Source organism: Accipiter gentilis, chromosome Z (genome assembly GCF_929443795.1).
Source record: "Accipiter gentilis chromosome Z, bAccGen1.1, whole genome shotgun sequence".
Classification (NCBI taxonomy): Eukaryota; Metazoa; Chordata; class Aves; order Accipitriformes; family Accipitridae; genus Astur; species Astur gentilis.
The window spans coordinates 52,176,904-52,197,151 of record NC_064919.1 but is presented as its reverse complement, the minus strand read 5'-3'; the positions used below and the strand labels follow the sequence as shown (position 1 = coordinate 52,197,151).

Below are 20,248 nucleotides of genomic sequence, written 5' to 3'. Positions count from 1 at the left end.
ACAGTCAGCCAGGTTCAAGTCCACCTTATTGTCCACTTATCTAGTCTTTACCTCGTCAGTCTGTCTATAACCATTTCTTGAAAGACTGTCAAAAGCCTACTACAGTCAAAATAAACAACATCCACTGTGCTAGCAATTTCATCAGAGAAGGCTCTCAGGTTGGTTAAGCCTCATTTCTCCTTTGTAAATTCATGATGGCTACTCCCAATGATCTTCTTGTCCTTTATGTGGTCCATCACCTTCCCAGGGACTGAGGTAAGGCTGACTGCTCTAGCTTTTCAGATCTTACGTGAACATAGGAGTGACATGCTTTCTGGTCCTCAGGAACATCCCCTGATAGCCATGACCTTTCAAAGATATTGAGCCTCTCCCAGCACTCATAGGTGCATCACATCAAGTCCCATGGACATGTGTATGTCCATTTTTTTTAAGTATTCCCTGATCTGATCCTCCTCCACTGAGACTATGAGTCAGAGGGACCTGGGATTGCTGGAGGCAAATGTTACCTTTGAAGACAGAGATGAAGAAGGCATTGGGTGTTGTGGTCTTTTTATGTTCTTTGTTACTAGAGCCCCTGCTGTTATTGGCAGTGAACCCACTTTATCCCTTGTCTTCATTTTGCTGCTGATGTACTTACAGAAGCTTCTTGTTGCCCTTCATGTCCCTCACCATATTCAACTCCACAGAGATTTTGGCTTTCCTAACCCTATCCCTGCATGCTTAGACAATGTCTAAATTCCTCCTGGTCTCCTGTCCCTGCTTCTACATCTTGTATCCTTCCTTTTACATTTGACTTTAGTCAGGGGAGATCCTTGTTCATTCATGCAAGCTTCCTGCTACCTTTGCTTGACTTCTTGCTCTCTGGAATGGACCATTGTAGCATTGTTGGTCTTGGAGGAGGTGATTCTTGAAAATCAACCAGCTCTCATGTATTCTTCTTCTCTCCAGGCTGATATTATATTGGGATTCTTCCAAGTAGGTCCCTGAAAATGCCCAGATCTGCTCTTCTGAAAGCCAGGCTTGTGAATCTGCTTTTTGCCTTTCTCCTTCCTCTCATAATTCTGAACTCCCATCTTCTCAAGGTGGCTGCAGACAAGGTTGCCCCTGGCCTTTAGATCCCTGACCAGTTCTTCCTTGTTTGTAAGTATGAGGTCCAGTAATGTGTCTTCCCTCATCAGCCTGCTGATTGCCTGTGGCAAGAAGTTATCATCAAAGCATTCCAGAAACCTCCTGGATTGCCTGTGTCCTGCTGTGTTGTCCCTCCAGCATATATACTGGAGTGATTCAAGTACACCATGAAGACAAGGGCCTGCAAACATGATTCTTCTTCCAGTTTTCTAAAGAGGACTTTTTTCTTCTTCCTGACCAGAAAGGATCAGCAGGCAGCCACCATGTCATCCACATTGGTCTGCCCACACCTGACCCACATGGTCTCAGCTGGCTCATTGCCCATCCCAAGGCAGAGCTCCATCCATTTACACTGCTCTTTCACATGAAGGGCAAATTCTTGCCATCCCCGGCTGTCCTTCTTAAAGAGCCTGTATCCATGCAGGGCAGCACTCCAGTCATGTCAGTTATCCCACGTTGTCTCCGTGGTCCCAGTGAGCCCTGCAACTTCAGACAGATCTCTTAGTTCCTCCTGTCATCCTCTATGGGGACATGCTGTGTGCATTTGAACAGCAACTTCAAATGGGCACAGAGTTGCGCTTATTTCCTAGGAAGGCTAAAGAGCCTCCCCCATCCTGATGTCCTGTCAGCACTCCCTTGTTTACATGTATACACTTGAGGTGGTCCTCCCTGAGCCTCATATTGTTCATCACAAGGTCTTTCCTGTCCACACCAACCTGTGCCCTTTGCTTGCCAGCTCAGGCCACAGCTCCCTTGCTTGTTACTTGGTCAACATGTCTGTCCCCAGCCATTTCTAGTTTAAAGCTCCTCTCACCACGTTGGCCTGTCTGTTTCCAAAGGTGCTTCATTCTGTGAATGTATTTGTATTGCACCATTGCTGCTGAATAATTCCTGGTAAGATTGAGCATAATTTCATCCTTCCTGTGTAAAAATGAAATAAAAGGATGTTCGCCTGGTGGATTTACAATGAAAAAATAGTACCTAATTTAATAAAGAGGATAAAAGCAGCTGTAACGTACAACTGCAAGTTAAATACAGTGGTTGTGTATTTCTTTGTCTCAGGAATTTTTCAGATTGCAACTATTTTGGTTTGTATAACTTTTTACTCAAAACAAGAAAAATAAAGCAAGTCAGGATACGTGTATGAAGAAATAAAGTTTGATTTTTAAAATGTGGTGTAATGGGACTGTGACTGAGTTTCCTTATGTTTAAAAACTTGAGTTTAACGCGAACAAACATGTTAATATGTGTTCTGACTGTGCTGCAGTTGTTGGGTGGCTGCAAGGTTTAGCTTCCTCCCCATCCCCTCCCCTTTAGGGTATGACTCAAAGCCTGATAAAGTCAACAAAAAAGATTCCCATTGACCTTAATACTGTTTGTGGGCAGACCATTAGAGAACTCATAATACTATGCATTCTCAGGTGACAGACACAGATAACTGCATTGATGTTTGCATACAAATTAAAGAGCAGAAATATAGCAGAGTGGTCTTGGCAACAGTTACTACCAACTTTTCCAACAGTATCTGAGGATTCAGTGTTACCCCGTTTTTTTCCCTTCCACAGCAAAACGAAGATCTGGGTGGAGTACCTGTGCAAAATTAATGTAATCTGTGTTTTAACTGCAAAGATGTGTCATTTTCTACTGCATACTCACAGTTAGGGAAATGAAGCAAGGGCTTGTTTGGAAGCCTGTTGTAAAAGGCTAATGTAAAAGGCCTGTTGGAAAGCGCTAACGTATAGCTATGTCCTTATTTCGGCTGCTGTGCTTGTTAACAGAATTAAATTAGTACATATGAAGTACATTCTGCAGTTGCACTTTGGTTTTGTTACATAAAGAGTCCCTAATGCACCTCTACTGTTGTTCATTTTGAGAAGCTACCTTACATCTCATTGAGAAAGGTAGGATTTAAATACTGTTAAGTAAGCGTGTCCTTAAGTCTTCTCCTGTACTCGCCTGTTAACAGGCTTTTTTAACTAGTGCTTTTTTTAACAACATTCAGTTGTCTGACTGCTATTGTGGTACATATAATTTTAATTTTTATATAATTATTGACATATTGTACCTTTAACAAATAATCAACATATTAAGTAGTGGCACAGGTCTTAAGAAATATTTTTTGGAAAGTTCCTTTAAAATGGTTTCTTCATCATTCTGTGGTTTCTCAGGAAAACACAATGAAGCTGGTACTGCTGCTTACCTTTTGTATGCTAATATTTGCCTGGACATCTCCCGCAGTAGCACAAAAATGTAATGATAACTCTTGTTAATGATAATTCTAGGCACAGAGAAGTTGCATGTGTGTTGGAGGTCACTGAGAAAATTCTCTGAGGAAGTAAGGAAGAAAGTCAGTTGGAGTGATAAACTTATATTTCAGTATCTGTATGTAATACTAGTGTGAAATATGCTTGTGAATTAAACAGGGAATTAAGTAGAAAATGTATAAAAGGGATTAATGGAGTCATCTGAGCTTTTAACGTGTTACAGAAAATATTCCAGGTTTTTAATCACTGTTTATAATAAGTAGTAGGTATTGATCTTTGTTTGCGCCTTAATTTGAAATCTATCAGCACTACAGTAAAATTCTCCAGCAGACTTATTATAGTAGATCTATCCTATGGTTGCGTTACAACATGATTCCTTTTCATGTGTTTATAGAGCTTTTATTGTTGTGTTATACAGTACACACCAAAGTTTACTTTGCTTATAGTTGTTGCAGTATGCTATACCTGCAGACAAAAAGTAATTTATCAGCAGACAGGGAGTATATGCATTTCAGAAAACAGACTTGCTTTACACATACTTTGCAAGTTAAGAAAAAAGTGTATTTTTTTTCTTATAGTTCTGATTAAAAAAACCCAAACCCACAACTTATTTTACAGTCCATTTACAGTTCTAAATATTTTACATTTTGATACTTACTGCTAAAGAGTTAACTGAATATTGATTAGAAAGTGTTGATGCAGTAGTGAAAATCCATTTATTTGAGAGCAGTTAGAGCATTAGAGGGAAATTGAAAGGCATTCCATTTTGAAACTTAACTGTTTTGTAGATATTTCACAAGAGGATGTGATAAATATTTTATATGTAACTTCTAGTGTTTATAAGGCAATTGACAGAAAAATAAATGAAAATAGGAAGCTCATTATCTACAATAAAATTATTTGAACACAATTGTTTAACGGAGGTCATTGTTGTTCTTTTTCTTAATTTCTCTTTATTGCTTGTTTTGCACAGGAAGGAGTTACAGCAGCTGCAGAATCTTTACAGACAAAACATTGAACATACAGCACAGCAGGCTGAGCTGATAAAGCAGCTTCAGGCTCTCAATACTGATACACAAAAAGTACTGAAAGACCAAGAAGATGCTCACGCAGCTGAAACAACATCATATCAAAAAGTATGTCATTCTGCTTTATGATCACAGGGTTCATTTTAATATCCATCTGTACAATATCAATGGACAGACTAATCAAAGAACTGTGTAGTGCTGCATCCTTTAGATCTCTGGACCTTTATTGTTACTAAAATATGGTTGGCAGAGTAACAGATTATTGGCCTAATTACGTACCAGCATATATGGCCCTTTGCTTACATTGAGCTGATGAGCCTTAAAAATTAAGATTTAGTTGTATCTGAAGAAAAATAGGAGTGAACTGCCAAGCATATAAATTTCTTTATGTAATTTTGTGTTACCTGTGTTTTTCTTCTTCTTCCTCTCCTAGAGCTTTCAATTACTAAATTCTCCAATTTGTTTTGGGTAATTTACAAGAAGAAATTCCTTTCACTTGTAAATAATGTATTTGTGTGAATCTCAAACAATTTTACTGGTTTAAGATGCAAAATCCTGCTCTATCAAAATTAACTGGAAAAATTGCTGCCATAATAGCTTTTTAAATAGATAAATAGATAACTAATTCAAAACAATTTAACTATATTTAACATTTACAGAACAGATTCATATTTTTGATGAATGCCAGGAAAAACTCTTAACTCTGAAGAACTGTCACATGTGCAGTACTCAGTACTTTTTTAAGTGTAACAAATTGTATGGATGTGTTTTTCAATCTGTAAGAAATACAGAGGATATGTTTCCTTCCTTCCTTTTTAGAAACATTGGGAAGGAAGAAGTGGTATATACAACTTTCATGTACCTTCTACCAATCTTGGAACTGTTGTCTCAAATTGTGTACTGTCACTGCTTTTTCAGAAAACAGGTGTTTCCCTTTATCATCTTACTTGAGTATGCAGTTTGTCATAAAATTGTGAAGCTAGGCCTATGTCAAGCCAGAATCAGTACTGGGTGTCTAAAGATGTGTTTGGCTGGCATTTTGTAGCACATAGTGCCCAGCACATTCTTGCGTACTTAACTCTGTGCAAGTTCATCATTGACTGCGGTGACTCTAAGTCTTTTATTCACTACAATAGTAGCGCAGCCAAGCTACAGGTAAACTTCCATCAAAGTTGTTCAGAGCGCGTACAAAACAGGGAGAGTTCTACCTGTCTGGGTCAAGACAAAATAAATTATAGAAGTAAAAAAAAAAATTAAAAAATACAGAATGTAGGTATCAAGAGTTGCTATTTCATTTTTCATTCTCAAGTCAGTGCTTCTATAGGTGTTAAAGAGATCCTTTGAGTCACTCAAAAAAAAAAAAAGGCACAATGAAGATAATATGAACTCTCCTCATCAGTGTTTATAAGACCCTATTCTTCCAGACTAGTTCTACAACATAGGAAGAAAAATAAAACTGGGTTTTCATGAGACTGTTTCAAAGCATGACAAAACTCTTTATAATGGTCACTTTACCTTGCACAATAGGATTTTGCCAGTATTACTTCAATTTGGAGTTTGACCTGTCCTATGAAAACTAATTTTGCTATAATAAGTTACTTATGTATTATGGAAAATTGGTGGGTATACTTATATAGCTATAGCAGCAGGCCACTTCTAAACTGGACTTGGCTCAAAATTGCGAATTGCTTCAGAAAGCTGGTTCACAGTTCTTGGTCTGTCTTAGCAGAGCTTAAGACTTCCGCTTAGCTGATCATGCAACAAGAACAAGAATAGTATGGTTTTGAAGATAAGGCCCTTCTTTTGATAGCTGCCAAATACTTCCAACTCACAGATGACCCTAAAATTTGCTGTTTTGGAGGTGTTGAATTCCATATTTTTCCTACGTGGAGGAGTAAGGTTTAAACCAGCAAAAGTCAACTCAAATATTCTGACAAATTACTATTGTGGAACTGATAAGCTGTCTTTTTGTAAAATACCAAAATATCTAATGGACCTGGAAAAATTCTGTTCTTTTTGTTTTTTATAAAGATATGTTTTAAAAAAAAAAAGTATATATTTTATTAAAAAAAAAAAAAAAAAGTTGATTTCCCTATGTCACAGTTAAATAGATCTACTACTGTTTGTGGCAAATTGAGTTGACAGAACTTAGGAGGGGAAAAGGAGTTCCTTTATCATGACAATCCTGTTCTATACTTCTGATCAGAAGAACTGTAGAAAATACCCAACTGCAGTTGCTTCAAAGTAACATGCATTTTCCAAATCACAAGATGTGCAGTCCTACTGAAGTCACAGCAGGGCTCAGCATCTATAAAAAAAATACAAATGCCTATTTTTCCCTTGAATGAGAAAGGCAAACTATTGCAGACAAATGTATGTTCTGTTTGTCTTCCATGCATTAATAATATGCAGGCTGCAACAGCTAGATAAGGATGTGTCAGCTATTCCATAAACATATTCACAAAGGAATATTTTCCTACTTCTCCAAATGGCATTGAGCCTATCAGTGTGTACATCCAGTGATATATTGTCCCTTACAGCAAGATCAATGACCTCTCTGTTAGCGGTCAGATAGGCAGTACATGCTATAGCTCAGGCGAGGTGGTTGGCTCACATATTCCAAGTTCATCTTAACAGTCTACCATTTAGAAAGAACCGACTTTTGTGCTGATGTTAATGTGTAGCATGAAACAGTACACTGAATAAAAGAAAAACTATTTCTGATAAACCAGATCAAGGTCATGAACTTGCACTGGATTATGTGTAAATCCATTGAGGACCACAAATTCTCTTCCAAGTCTAGCTGTAGTGGGCTGCATACACATGTGAAGATCTGTAATCTGTTTTATCAAGATGTGTTGACTTGACATACTACTACCTTTTTTTTTTCTTTAAGTACAAATTTTAAGGGTGCTGTGTTCTACAATAACTCCTTTACGTTACAGCATTTATGGAAACAAATTGGTATCTATTTCATATTGCAGCTGTAGTTCTCATTCTTAAGGATAGGGAATATTTTTCTAAAATGTATAGTATCTGTTTTAGTGGTCCCAAATGCTCCGGGGACTTCATTCCTGTGCTGGATTTAATGAGACTCAATAGATTTGTCCTCACCAACAATTTCAAGGTGGAGAGACTTCAATCAATACTGGGGATAATAAGACAAGAAGAGATTCTGAACTCCTTAGCCAGCTTATCACAGTTTTCTGAAATTTACAATTTAAGGCCTTTTTTTTTTGTAATACAGTGCTTTCCCGTGATCTAATGTGGCCTTTAAGTTCTTTGTTAATCATACTGATTAAAAATCTCTTATTGTAAGGCTCTTTTAGTGAAGTGGAAATACTATTATTTGTCATTAAATAGGAAAATGTGTCCTGGAACTTAGCTCTCAGATAGACAATACTGTGGATAGTGGTACAGCACATGTCTGTGATAAAGAAAAGCATTGCTCAATAGTTAGATTTTTGACATAATTAGAAAACACAGTAAGAGTTTTTCAATTATGAGGCATTGCGGAAGTCTGCATCAAGTGCACCACAAAGTAGATAAAAACAGGGTAGTGTCAGATACATTTTTGGATGTTGTGGTTAATTTTGTGCCTGCAGTTGCCTTTGCTAGTCCTTCCCATGGTGTCAGTGTGGGGAAATAGTTTGCTTTCTTTCAAGCCTGAGAAATTGTAATAAAAATTTCAAGTTACTGGCTTTGCCATCCTAAGGTTAAATTTTACCACTTCCAGTCTTTTTTGTGACTGCAACAACCTTTAATCATAGTTAAAAATCATATAATATGTTTATTTTTATGCAAGCAGCATTAAATTCACAAATTCACAAATAAAAGCTAAAACCACATAGATATGTAGATGGTAGTAACAATGAAAGTTCTCCCTCAAATTGGAATGAAAAACAAAAGTTCTTTTTACACATGGTAAGAGCTGAGAAAAACTGTCCAGTCAAATATGCTGAAGCCCACATCACTAATAATGAATCATCATTTTTGTAGTCCACTTTGTCTGTGAAAGCTGTGAGAATCTCAGATCTTTAACAAAGATTATCTCACACTTTAGTTCTAGCTCTAATACTGTTTTTTCTTTTGGGAAATGTGTTGATTAGGTTAGTCTGTTTCTTTTATGCCAAACACCAGTACAGTTGGTCACATGCTAGCGAGTAGATTTTGGCATCAGATGTACCCATAGGTTAAAGTTGAAAAAATTCTGGGTATACTCTGGTTCTCTCAGGGTGACATTAAACTCTGCACTCATGGGTGATAATTTTCATGCTTGAAAAATGCCATACTGATATTCTTAGTGTGCTGTTGTTCCTGTGTGTAATGGTGTAGATTAGTACCTGCAGAATGCTTCAGTATTTGCTTAAGTATTAGAATTATAAATAATCTATAATTCTAAATCTGTCACCAATATTTGCAAACTGTTGTCTTAATGTTTCTGGCAATGATAATATGTTTTTACAATATGAGAGCTGTAGATGAAAGAAATCATGTAAACTGGTGAGACACTGCAAAAGGAGTTGTACACCAAGAAAGGAAGAAAAATCTTAAGATTAAGCTTGCTTAAATATGTTTGTGAGTAATGCCAATTTTGATCGGAGTTAGAATTATATGATTTATCTGAATTTTGTGTATGATCAGATTGGTCCCACAATGGAGGATTTTAAACAATACCATTTGCAGTATGAATTATTAACATTTTTCTGCATTAACTAGGACTGGTGTTCTTCACAAGCCTGCTGAATGTTCTCTGACAGTACAGTATACAGACAGAAGAATTCTAAATAGGTTTTGGTAGCATTTCACAGAGAAGTTGTGGCTGATAAACAGTATTTCTGAGAGAAATGTGTCAAAAATTTTATATGTTCAAAAAAGCAGCCCAGAAATAGGAAGTACTGGATTCATTGAAGTAAATACACTCAACAGTTTGAATTTTTGCAGTAGTTACACTAATAAAAAAAGACAGAAATGTCCTTTTATGTTCTTTTCTGTTATTTTTGAGAAGGTATATTGCTGAAGTTACCCATTTTACATGGTTTGCAAAACAACCGTGGTATTTGCAATTACATACTACCATAAAGTTGAAGAAAGCAAATCTTCTCTTTTAGCTTATACTAGTGACTCTTGCTTGCCTTTTATCTGATGTTACTTACATCCATTCTGTACTTTCTTTTGTTTTTGTTCTTAACCTCTTGCTTGTGTCTGATATTTTTCTCTTGTATCATAGGTAAGCTTCATGGTCTCTCATCTTAAAAAAATCACTCTACGTCTGCTTTTCCATTTTAAAACTAAATGCCACAAACGTGCTGCATATAGTCTGTCTGGACCGCCTTTTCAGTTTCACCGTAGAGCTCCTCCAGCTGATTTCTGCCCTTGTTCTTTTAAAGTTCTCATAAACATCTTGTAACTGGATTTCTGCAATGGTGCTGTAATAGTTTCCCTTATAGTTTTATTGTGTCTTAATGTAGACTTTTATTCATCTGTGTCATTAATATATATTCAATATTACTGTATGTTTGGATTCATTTACTCAGGTCTCTGTAATAAACTGTTTTTTAGGGTGTGAGCATTTAGATTACACAATTAACGTAGGAGAATATTTGTTTTACACTCCGTGTATATAATAGGCTACTGTTGTATTTTAACAGATCAACCTTACTGTTAGTTCCTCACAGGAGTATACTTTTGAAAGAAATCTCCCGGATGTCTCCACTTTCTGCGCTTTAGTTGATATCATAGAAAAGTGTATCAGACCATTAACTAAATGCCTTTTAGGTTACAGAACTGGAAATTATTTTGGAACCAAAAATGTGTCCCAGACATTAATTGGCATTCAGTACACAGGAGCAGTCTAAACCTAGTTTAAAATAAATCCTGCACACTTGTATAATGTTAGTGTTGGTCATTTTTGTCAACTGTTTCACTCTGCAGTTTTGTTGATTCTGGCACTACAATAGATAGCATGGGTGAATTATTTAGTTTTACTGGGTTTTGTTGGAATTCCTCGGCTTTCCTTGCTCTGACCTAACTTAATTTTGTCATCACGCATATTTAATGTATGTCAGTACTTTACCTCACCCCACCATTATCAGGCTGTTAAGTTTTTTCTATCACATGTGAGCAGGCGTTAAGTCACATCTTTTGGTTCTCCTGGAAGTCCTAGTTTTGGTCTGGCATTTTTAGGTTACTTGATGACCTTAAGCACACCTATTGTTCTAATGAAGTTTTCTGTTTTAAGTAACTCTTCAAAGATCTAGCAAAAAGTGTTTTCTGGTAAAATCAGTTGAATCAATTTAGGAGATTGTTCGGGTAGCTGAGAAATATGGGATAGTTTATTTTTTGTAATTCAGCTAAGTTACTTTTCCTTCCTGGCTGATAAATAATGCTCTTGTGTCATATTGACTAAAATTATTACAGTGTACTGCTTTCAGAAACTTTTAATCTTTTTTTATTTGTTTTTAAGTACCTTCACCTGTAACAGTCTAGGTTGCCTGTCAGAGAAAGGACAGCTCTAAGGCATTAGAACGAGATTCTGAAAATACATTCAGTGCAACAGTTTTTGCAAAGCAGTCTTATGTCCCTGCCTGTTGCCTTTTTTTGCCTTCTTTTTTCAACTACCAAATGTATAAAGAATGATTTTAAATATTTTCCTTTTTCTTTCTATCTTGTAAGCATAATTTTTTTTTTTTTTTTTATATCTCTTCTTGGGGATTAAACAATTCCATGAGTAAATCTCTTGTTCTTGGGTAAATGTCTTACTGACATTCATGTAAGGTATAACCACTCATTTATGTACAGTCAAGATTTCACTCCCCTGTGAAGCTTACTAGTTCTGAGATAAATAATTTACAATACATTTTTCTTTCTTTTGGGTTTTCTACCCAATGTTCCATCTCTAGTCCTCTGATCTCCATTTTACGTCTTGTCTCTACACCTGACTTTCTATATCTTTGTTAATGGTAGACTTGTTTCACTGTGTTGTACAGTTCTGTATGTTCAGGAATGTGCTTACTGCAGTGTGATTAAATATGCCTCTTGTAAAACAGGGTCAGAAATGAGCAGAAACCCCCCAAATCATCCAATGTAAACATTAAGCCTGTATTTATTGCACAAAAGAATGCATGGCCATAAAAGAAAAGATAGGGAGCTAAATGTAAATTTGGAAGCTCTTCTAGTTATCTGTGGACAGTAGATAAAACTATTTCGTTTCATACAGATTGTTTTCATTTTGAAATTTCCTGATGTTCAATAACTTGGGGGGGGGGGGAATCTGACTCCTATAAACTCATACATTGGTGGTGTTTAAAAAAAACAACAAACCTCAGTGTAAAAAGATGAATCATGTGAATGTGGTTTTATGTACATAACTAGTTTTATACTTGAAATGTATGTGTTTTGTTATTGCTGTTTTCAAAGCAGGAAAGGTTGGAAAAGTTTATGCAAGTAAAAAGACATGCTATTTGTCTTGTCCTGACAAATGCTGACTACCAAAAATACCCATTAGCTACATTAGGGGATGTGGCTGCCAGCTAGAAAAAAGCATCATATTTTTGATGTTCTCCATTCATCTTACTAGGATGTTACCTTTCAGATACTATAATTACAACCACTTAAGTGCTGCTAGTCATAAAACCAGCAAATTGTCGTACCAGTATGATCTAGCTAATGAGCTTATATATTTATAGCTGGAAGTAACTGTGTCTTGATGTTCCATTCGTTTGGAAGGACTTTCTCTAAAAATGCATGGGTTTTGATAAATGAACTGTTTATTTTCCTGTGAGATACTTACTGATTTCCATAAGAAATTGGCTAATCTTGAACTTGTATTTCTAGAAGTGATGTAAGCTTTCTTAAATATATAAGAAGGATTCAGTAGGCACAGAAATTTCCATGCAAAAGTTTAATTTTTAAGACTCGGAGTCATTCAAAATATCAATCTATCTGGACTTTGAATTAATTTTGCCTGAGAGTCATGATCTCTGATCTGCTTTGGAAATAGGCAAGAAGTAATTTACTTTGTCCTAATTGGATTTTGAGAGCCCATGGGAGTAAAAAATTATAGGAAGAAGGAAGGGAAGGGAGATTATTGTTTCCAAATTCCTCACAAAGTGTTAGGTAGACAGTTTCCAAATCTAAAAGTTGTGATTATTTTTCAAAGGCTTTAACTTCTAAGCAATGTAAGCAGATGAAAGGGAGAAAGAAGTGTATAATTTAAGTAAAGCTGACAAGACAAAAAGTAAAATGAAGAGTAAAATAATGTTTTTACAAGTAAAATGACTTGTGTTAGTTCCTTGTACTTACTAACATTATTGATAGATTTGGAAGTTCTGATTTTCTTATTTAATTTCCTTTGGTTGGAATGGCAGAAATGGATTTTCTGAAGAAAACTGTCAGCTGCACAAGTATGTGCATGCCTTCTACAGGTTATTATATGGTAGAATAAATAGTTGGAGGGAATATTGTTTATTTTGAGAAAAAAGGACAAAAGGAATGAAGGATTGAAATGAAGAAAGAGAGGAATGTATGCTTAGGTAGTAAAGATGTAGAGTTATGTATTTCCTTCAGAATCTGTACTGTTGTTCTTCAACTACAAATTTGTTTTTCAAACTTTTTTAATAAGCTGGGTTTTTTTAAACAGTTTTCAGATTTTTATATTGAAAAAAGGGTAAAAACGGAGGGATGGGTTGGTTAAGTTCTCTTATTCTTGCAAAATAAGTTCTTTTTGTCAGTTAGATGGCATGTAGTGCTAGTTATTACTTAGATGTTGTTCTAGAATTTCTTTGTGTGTATGGAATCTCTTCTAAAGTGAGTGCCGAATATTATACAATATTCTTGTTTCAGAAAAAACAGTTGAGCAATAGCAAGGGATAGGAAATTCTAATATCATCTCTGGGTTTTATTCTTAATGTAAAAAAAATCCCACAGAATAATTATTTAAAGAACCATTTTACACTTCATGGAAAATGCAGTAAGCATTAGTGGATTCACTGTATTGCTATCCAAGCTATATTAAAAATGTTAGTTTTAAAAGATCAAACTACTCTATAAAAGACAAGGATGGTATTTGGTATTCTTACTCCTTTAATTTCATTCCCAGGACAGATGTTTCAAGTTTTTGGCTATTCTCAGTAAGGGATTTTATTTTCTTTTGTATTTTCTGTATTTTATATGAACCATTCAAGAAGTAAAATAAATCTTGATTTTTAGGTGTCCATTTCTATTCACAAATGCCATAAAGAAGCAACTGAAACTGATAATATTGTAATGTAAACTGTGCTTTTCTAGAAAAACCTTCTTTCAGAAAATTTCAGTGATTATTGTAATCACTACTTTCAATTGTATAGAACTTGACAGGAGGCAGGAGGACAAGATGTCTGAAAGAATTGTCAAAACGTAATAAAGAGAGGGTGATCTTTGTGGATAAGCTGCTGAAATTATACTTTCTTTACTTCTCTATTTATATGGCTATCTTCACTGAAGTTATTTTTAATGCTGTTATTTCTCTTCTCCCCTCTCATAGCTTTATAATGAATTGACTTCATGTTTTGAAACTGTTAAAACAAGTGAAATTCAACTGCAGCGAAGCTGTGCCTCTCTTCAGGATCAGTTACTTGGAAAAGATCAAAAGATTTGTCAGTTACAAGAGCAACTTCAACAGGCTCGTGGTGCTTTAAATGCAGTACATCAGAATTCTCCAAAATGTGAAGTACAGGTGAGTCCACTTCTAGAATAATAAAAGTTGTTCCTTCATATTTAAAGTTAAGCATCTGTACCAGAGAGTTTTAAAGGAAATTGCAGGTTGTTGGGTTTTTTCAAGAAAAACTGTGCAACTATGCTGCTGCAGTCGTGTAACTATTTCTGCTGTTGCCAATAGAAGGTACTTCACAATTAAATCTGTCCTATGAAAAAAACCTGAGTAATGGTGTCAGTATTAAACAAGACTCTCATTTATATTCTCTAACAAAGACACACCAAAAAAAACCACCAAAAAGAACCGAAAGTCATTTTGTTCTGGAAAAAAAATTCCTAGAAAAAACCTGTGAAGTTTCTGCATTTCCTCTGTGAAAGTGAGATCTATTGGTCTTGTTTCATTATTCTGACCATGCAACTAAACTTTAGAACATAGATCTAAAGAAAATATTACGGTGGGAGGAAATATTTGTCTAAAAATGTCTAAGCTTTTAATGTGCCGTTTGGAACTATTATAATAAATCTGTCATTCATACTAACAGGCCTCCAACTTTACAAGTGTGCCAGATCTTACATGTATACATACCCCTGACATTGTCCAAAGGCCAATTTATGACTTAAAGTGAGTTTGAAAGGCTTTGAAATGATCTACCCACAATGGTTTCGTAAACTGTTGCTTAGTTCCTTCCATAGATTTGTCAATGAGATGTACTTATGCATTTCAGTTTTACTAGCACTCTTTCCCTTGATTAAGCAGAAAAGGCAAAATAGTTAAGGTGATAATGCTTGTTAAATGCGAAACAGTGTGTGTACATAAGGTAGATCTGTAATTGAGTACTATATTCATGAGCCCAAAGGAACTTGAATATTAGAAAAAATCTTAGTGTTTAATTCCTCAAAGTTTGTGCAGTATATCCTGGATGTGTTCATGATAGTCATTCCAGAGTTAATTACTTAGGTGTTTATCATAAAATGCTTAACCCATATTTTGTATGATTTTTAAAGTTCCCCTCAATCTAATGATTTGATAATTTTGTTTCAGAAATGATTGAATACATTCTTTTAAGTCTTTCTTGTGGAGTGTTTACCTCTTGATATATTTTTGACCTTTTTCTGAATCTTAGAAATAATTAGCGTTGGGGTTTTTTTAGAAGATTTTGGTGGATTTTTTGAAATGTTATAAAATTAGTCTCAAGCTGTTACTGCTCTAAACATAGCTTTGGTTCATGGTTTTTGAATTCTCAGACTGTACTTCTGAATAAATCATTCTGCTTTCATCGTATTGTATTGCTCTAAAGAGTTTTTTTCAGTTTAGTCAGACTATTTAATTTTTTTATCACAAAACCTTTTATTATATCTCTGGATTATATTTCCTGATCTTAAGGAGGCCTTTGTTGTCTTTGTGAAGTGATGTTAGAATGCTTTCCTCCATGAACACCACCTGTATTGTCTAGCCTGGATATTGTGTGACAGTTTATTACACAGTCATGCCGTATCCCATGTGGACCTGGTGTAAATATTTGGCATTGGCTTTTCGTCTTTATTATCTTGAATAGCTTAGTAGTATTAGAAAAATTTGTTACTACACTAGCCTCCTACTTTTCTGTATTTTTGAACATATAGGACACCACAGGTGACTACTGAGTAAACTAAGCATTTATTGCTAGTACTTAAATAATAATTACTCATAATTAAAGCAATTCTTTAACTGTAAGATTTTTTCTTCCCTTAAAATACAGCAGTTGGTTTTCTTTAAGAGCTCCTAGTGTGGAACTTTGCTGAAATCCATTTCAAATCCAAGTAGACAATTTCACTCAGATCAATTTTGTTTACCACTTAAAAGAACTTTAGGAAATTTCCGAGGTTAAAAGTAAGACTACTTTAGAAGCCAGTGACAATCTGCAATTGGTGATTCCGCTTTATACTTGATTTCCTTTGGATGTTTTAAATGAATCACATCCAATGTGAGTGAATTGTTACTATTTCTTTTGTTGATTTATTCTATGTCTCCTCCTGCTGGTGTCTGAACTTGAAGTACCTTAACCAGTATGCTCTATGTAAATTAGGATCCAATTATGTAGCAGTCATAAATTACTTAATGGTGAACATGGGTAAAAATAATTATTTTCCTTCTGTTGGCTTTCTGCTATTTTTCATTTTGATGCTATCTCAGCCTTTTAGACTCTCTGGCACTCTCCCTGTTCCCAGCGTATTTGAAGGAGTGCACTTGTCATGGTTATTCAGAGAATCTGCTGTTTTGTTAATGGATGTAGGTTCAATCTGACCTTCTACAGAAATATATCAGCTGAACATTTATGTGATCTATCATGATCTCAGTCAGGTATTTACCAAGGTAGTGGAAAAGACATGGTAGGAAGTAAAAGCAGACAACTTATGTTAATCAGTGTAATACAGTAAACTAAGTGCAGTGTATGAACCTTCATTTTTCAGTAAATTAATCTTAAAACAGGCTGTAATGGGACAAATGATTAGTGTTACTGAAGCAGCCTCATAGGGAAGGAAATATGCATAGGAAGCGTCCATAGTTGCTAGATTTGTAGGAGAACAGAGATGTTAAGCAGTATGTGCTTGCGTGCTTAACATGCTTAATATTTTCTCTTGACTAACAGTCTTCCATTCTGCTATAGCAAATATCCCAAATTTTGTTGACATGCAATCTTGCGCTGGTTGAAAGTCCAGAGCATGCCTTCTGGGAAGCTATCATAATGCTCATTGTTGGCTGCGTTTTGACGACAGCCAAATTTCCCTTTACCAACTTTACTATCTTGCATAAATGTTAGAAAGTTAATGATTATTGTGTGGTTACTCAGCTGAGGTTTCTGCAGGGGAAAAAAGTGATTACCTATCATTACTTCTTTGACCTGTTAGATAACCAGAATCCTGGTCATTTGTGAACGTCTGAAGTTAAATGTGATTAAGAGAACCTAACTCATTCTACTGTCTCTTGACTGCAACATCAGTAGAATAGGATGGATTTGGATTAGAGGCTTAACTAACAAGATAACCAAAGCAATGTAGGCATCTACAAGTTTTCCTGTCCCTATTTTTTAAAACAATCTCTCCTAAAAAAGGAAGTTGGTTTAAATGGCGTTTGTATTTCTGCTGTACAGTACTGATTTCTTGAGCATGTTCAGATTCATGCCTTGCTGAAAGTTCATCCTGTGGGACATGCTAACGGTCTGTCGACAGCACTAATATATCTTCTTCAGATTTTCACTACCCAGGAAGATTATGTGTCAATGTTGCATATGTTAACACATACTTCTTCCTGGATTTGGACTATTCTTGCTGTTGAAATTACATTGTAGTCAGGCAAAAATGAGTTTTATGTTGTTTGCTTTATTAGCAAGAATATCTCAGTTTTCTTTCACTAGGGGTAAAATACGCCTTTTAAAATGTTGTAATCTTATTCTAGTCAGTGTGGCACTTGTGTTTGTGAGAGCAGACTTTTGGTTGATTTTATTTTGACTATTCTGGTAATGTGCATGATGAAGAATTTGAATCTGCTTTACAATACACTTCTGTTTACATCTTAGTGTGTGCGCATATGTGCATACAGCCGCTCTCACATACCTTTTCTCTGATCAGAGAGATTAGGCATCTTTGAATTTGGAAGTCTTTTTAGTTACATCTATGCTAACACTACACCATAAAAAAGAACAGAACAAAACCATTTTAAATAGTTTTCAAACCATAAACCTGTGGGGTTTGATTAATTTCATCTCATCTAATTGTTTGGGTTCTGTTTCATTATTAGTGTTCATTTTTAGCCCTGAGATGTATACTATACATTTAGTTGTATGGTTAGTATACCATAACTGTTATCCATGTGAATAGTAAATACTTAAATATGTTTACTGAATGGAAGAAGTAATTTCTGTCTTGACTTCTACTTCTCATACATGTGCAGGCATCAAAGACAGTATTAAGGGATGATACTTGATCAAAGAACAGTAATTAACAGACATTTTTATCTGTAACCGTAGCATCTAACGGGTATGTGCATTCAACCTAATACAGAATTCACTTGCACTTTTATAATAATATCTTAATTTCTCATGAAGTTTTTAAAAGTAGTCAGAATAGAAAATTCCAGTAAAACAATGAAAGTAGAAATTGCACACAGATGTAACTTAAGCTTATTAGAAAAAAAAATGCAGACTTGTAACTAAAATAAAAATGTGCATCTAGAAAGATTTATATGAGGAATATGTAAATAAAATATTTCAAGAAAAACTGCATCCATTGTTGCCATGCAAAAGTCCTTGAAGTCTTATTGTCAGATTGTGACTTCCTGGTTTTCTAACATCAGTATTTCAGTGATTTCAGTTTATTTAGCTCAGATAGTACAGTCTTTAAAATACTGCTTTAGATTAAAATATAATGGTAAAAAATCAGTTGGAGGGGGTAACTCTCATTTATTTTAGTGGTTCTAGATTTTGCCCACTATACTTAGTATTGCAATGTGAATATTTTAAGTACACTTTTGAGGCTTAATTTTCTATTTCTTGTTAAGGACACAGCATACCAAGAGGCAGATATGCTGTTCAAAGTGTAATGCTGTAAATTTTCTTTTCTAGGTTGGGATTATTTCAGCTACTGAAACTAATTCCTAAGAAAATGCTTTTTATATTACATTTGTTTGGGCTTTACTGTTAGAAAACTTACCCATTTAATTTATTTTAATTAAAGGTTTCTCGGTATTGCTCCCCCTATGGGTCAAAGCTTGCTACAAATATCTAAGTTTTTTAGAAAAACTCAGTTTATTAAAGAAGCACCGAAATTGATCACAGAGATCTCAAAATGTAATTTTTTAAGGAGATAACAAATACTGTAGTAAAAAAGTATTTGTATAGGACAAGGTTACATGAAATCATAGTGAACATTTAGAACTATGTAATACTGCAGCACATTGAGGAAGGCAAAAGACTATCACTGTTTGCTCGAAGGCTTGGGCTTTGAAGAAAGTAAAATGCAGGTGAAATTGACCGATTTAGGCAACAACTTACTGAGTAAATAGTTAGTTTTTAATGATGGAAGATATCAGTAACATTTTTCAAAGAGTTGTATTCCCTTAAGCTGCAAACTATCTGTTATTTGGAGATTATTTGGAGATTTGGAGATTATTCTTCCCCTTACAATAAAGACATGTATAGATTGTAGCTTGTAAATTTAAATTTGCTCCATATTTAAATATGTTTGTAATTAATTGTATTTTCTGGTGTTTGCAATACATAGATAAGTATAATTTAACCTTTAAATTTAAGACATATATCTTCAATATTAATGATGTCATTTTAATCTTATTTGTATTTTTTATAGCAAATTTAATATGGCAGTTTACAGCTAAATACTTTTTTAAAAAACTAGTATAAACATGTCTCTGATTCTCAGTCAAAGAAGCAGTAGTAACTATTAGTTTCCAAACATTATTTTTTATACCAATGTGTTGTGAAACTACACTTAAAATGTCTTGTATATGTGTCTTTTAAACAAGGTGGAAAGGAGAAAACACAGGTCTTTGTTGAAGTAGTAGTATTATTTTTCTAGAAAGTTTTTGTATTTGAACTGCACAATTCTGGGTTAACACAGACGCATAGAAAGGCATTTGTACTTTGTGGTTCAAGCCATACCCTTGTCCTCAGAAAAGCTATGTGGAGTTGTAACTTTCTAATAAAGTCTGTGAGTCATTGTTGCTATTGGTATCACAGAATATTAGCATTTGATCACCACAAAATGCAATTTCAGTTACAGTTGGGTGTGTTTTGCTAAGACAATTTGGGACTCCACCTGCAATGGTGTAGGCGTGCCAAGATGCCGGCATGTATTGTCTATAAAACAAGGAATAGTGGTTCTGTGCAGCTTTTGAAATCACTTTTTAAAAAAAGAAATGCAGTGTACTTTAGAAAGGTACTGCATAACTTTTGAAAACGAACCTGCATCCTGTTCTAGAGTGTTAAAAGGACAGAAAGGAAAACCTGAATCCAGTTTTGAAGAATAGTTTAATTTTTACTTAGTTTAGTTTGACATTCCATTTATCTATTTCAATGTACAATAATCGAAAAGGACCAAGATACTGAAAATGCAGGGTTTATAATGGAAAGAGCAACTCAA

At 34.9% G+C, this 20,248-nt stretch overlaps 1 protein-coding gene across 1 annotated transcript in view; it reads left to right on the top strand.

Annotated features, from left to right (window-relative positions):
- The window catches only part of CNTLN (centlein), a 198,432-nt gene that overhangs the window by 60,364 nt on the left and 117,820 nt on the right, over positions 1-20,248 (top strand). Inside the window, exons 7-8 of the mRNA XM_049794315.1 lie at positions 4,366-4,528; positions 13,944-14,135. Coding sequence (XP_049650272.1) covers positions 4,366-4,528; positions 13,944-14,135 — 355 coding nt within the window. The remainder of the gene's footprint in view (positions 1-4,365; positions 4,529-13,943; positions 14,136-20,248) is intronic.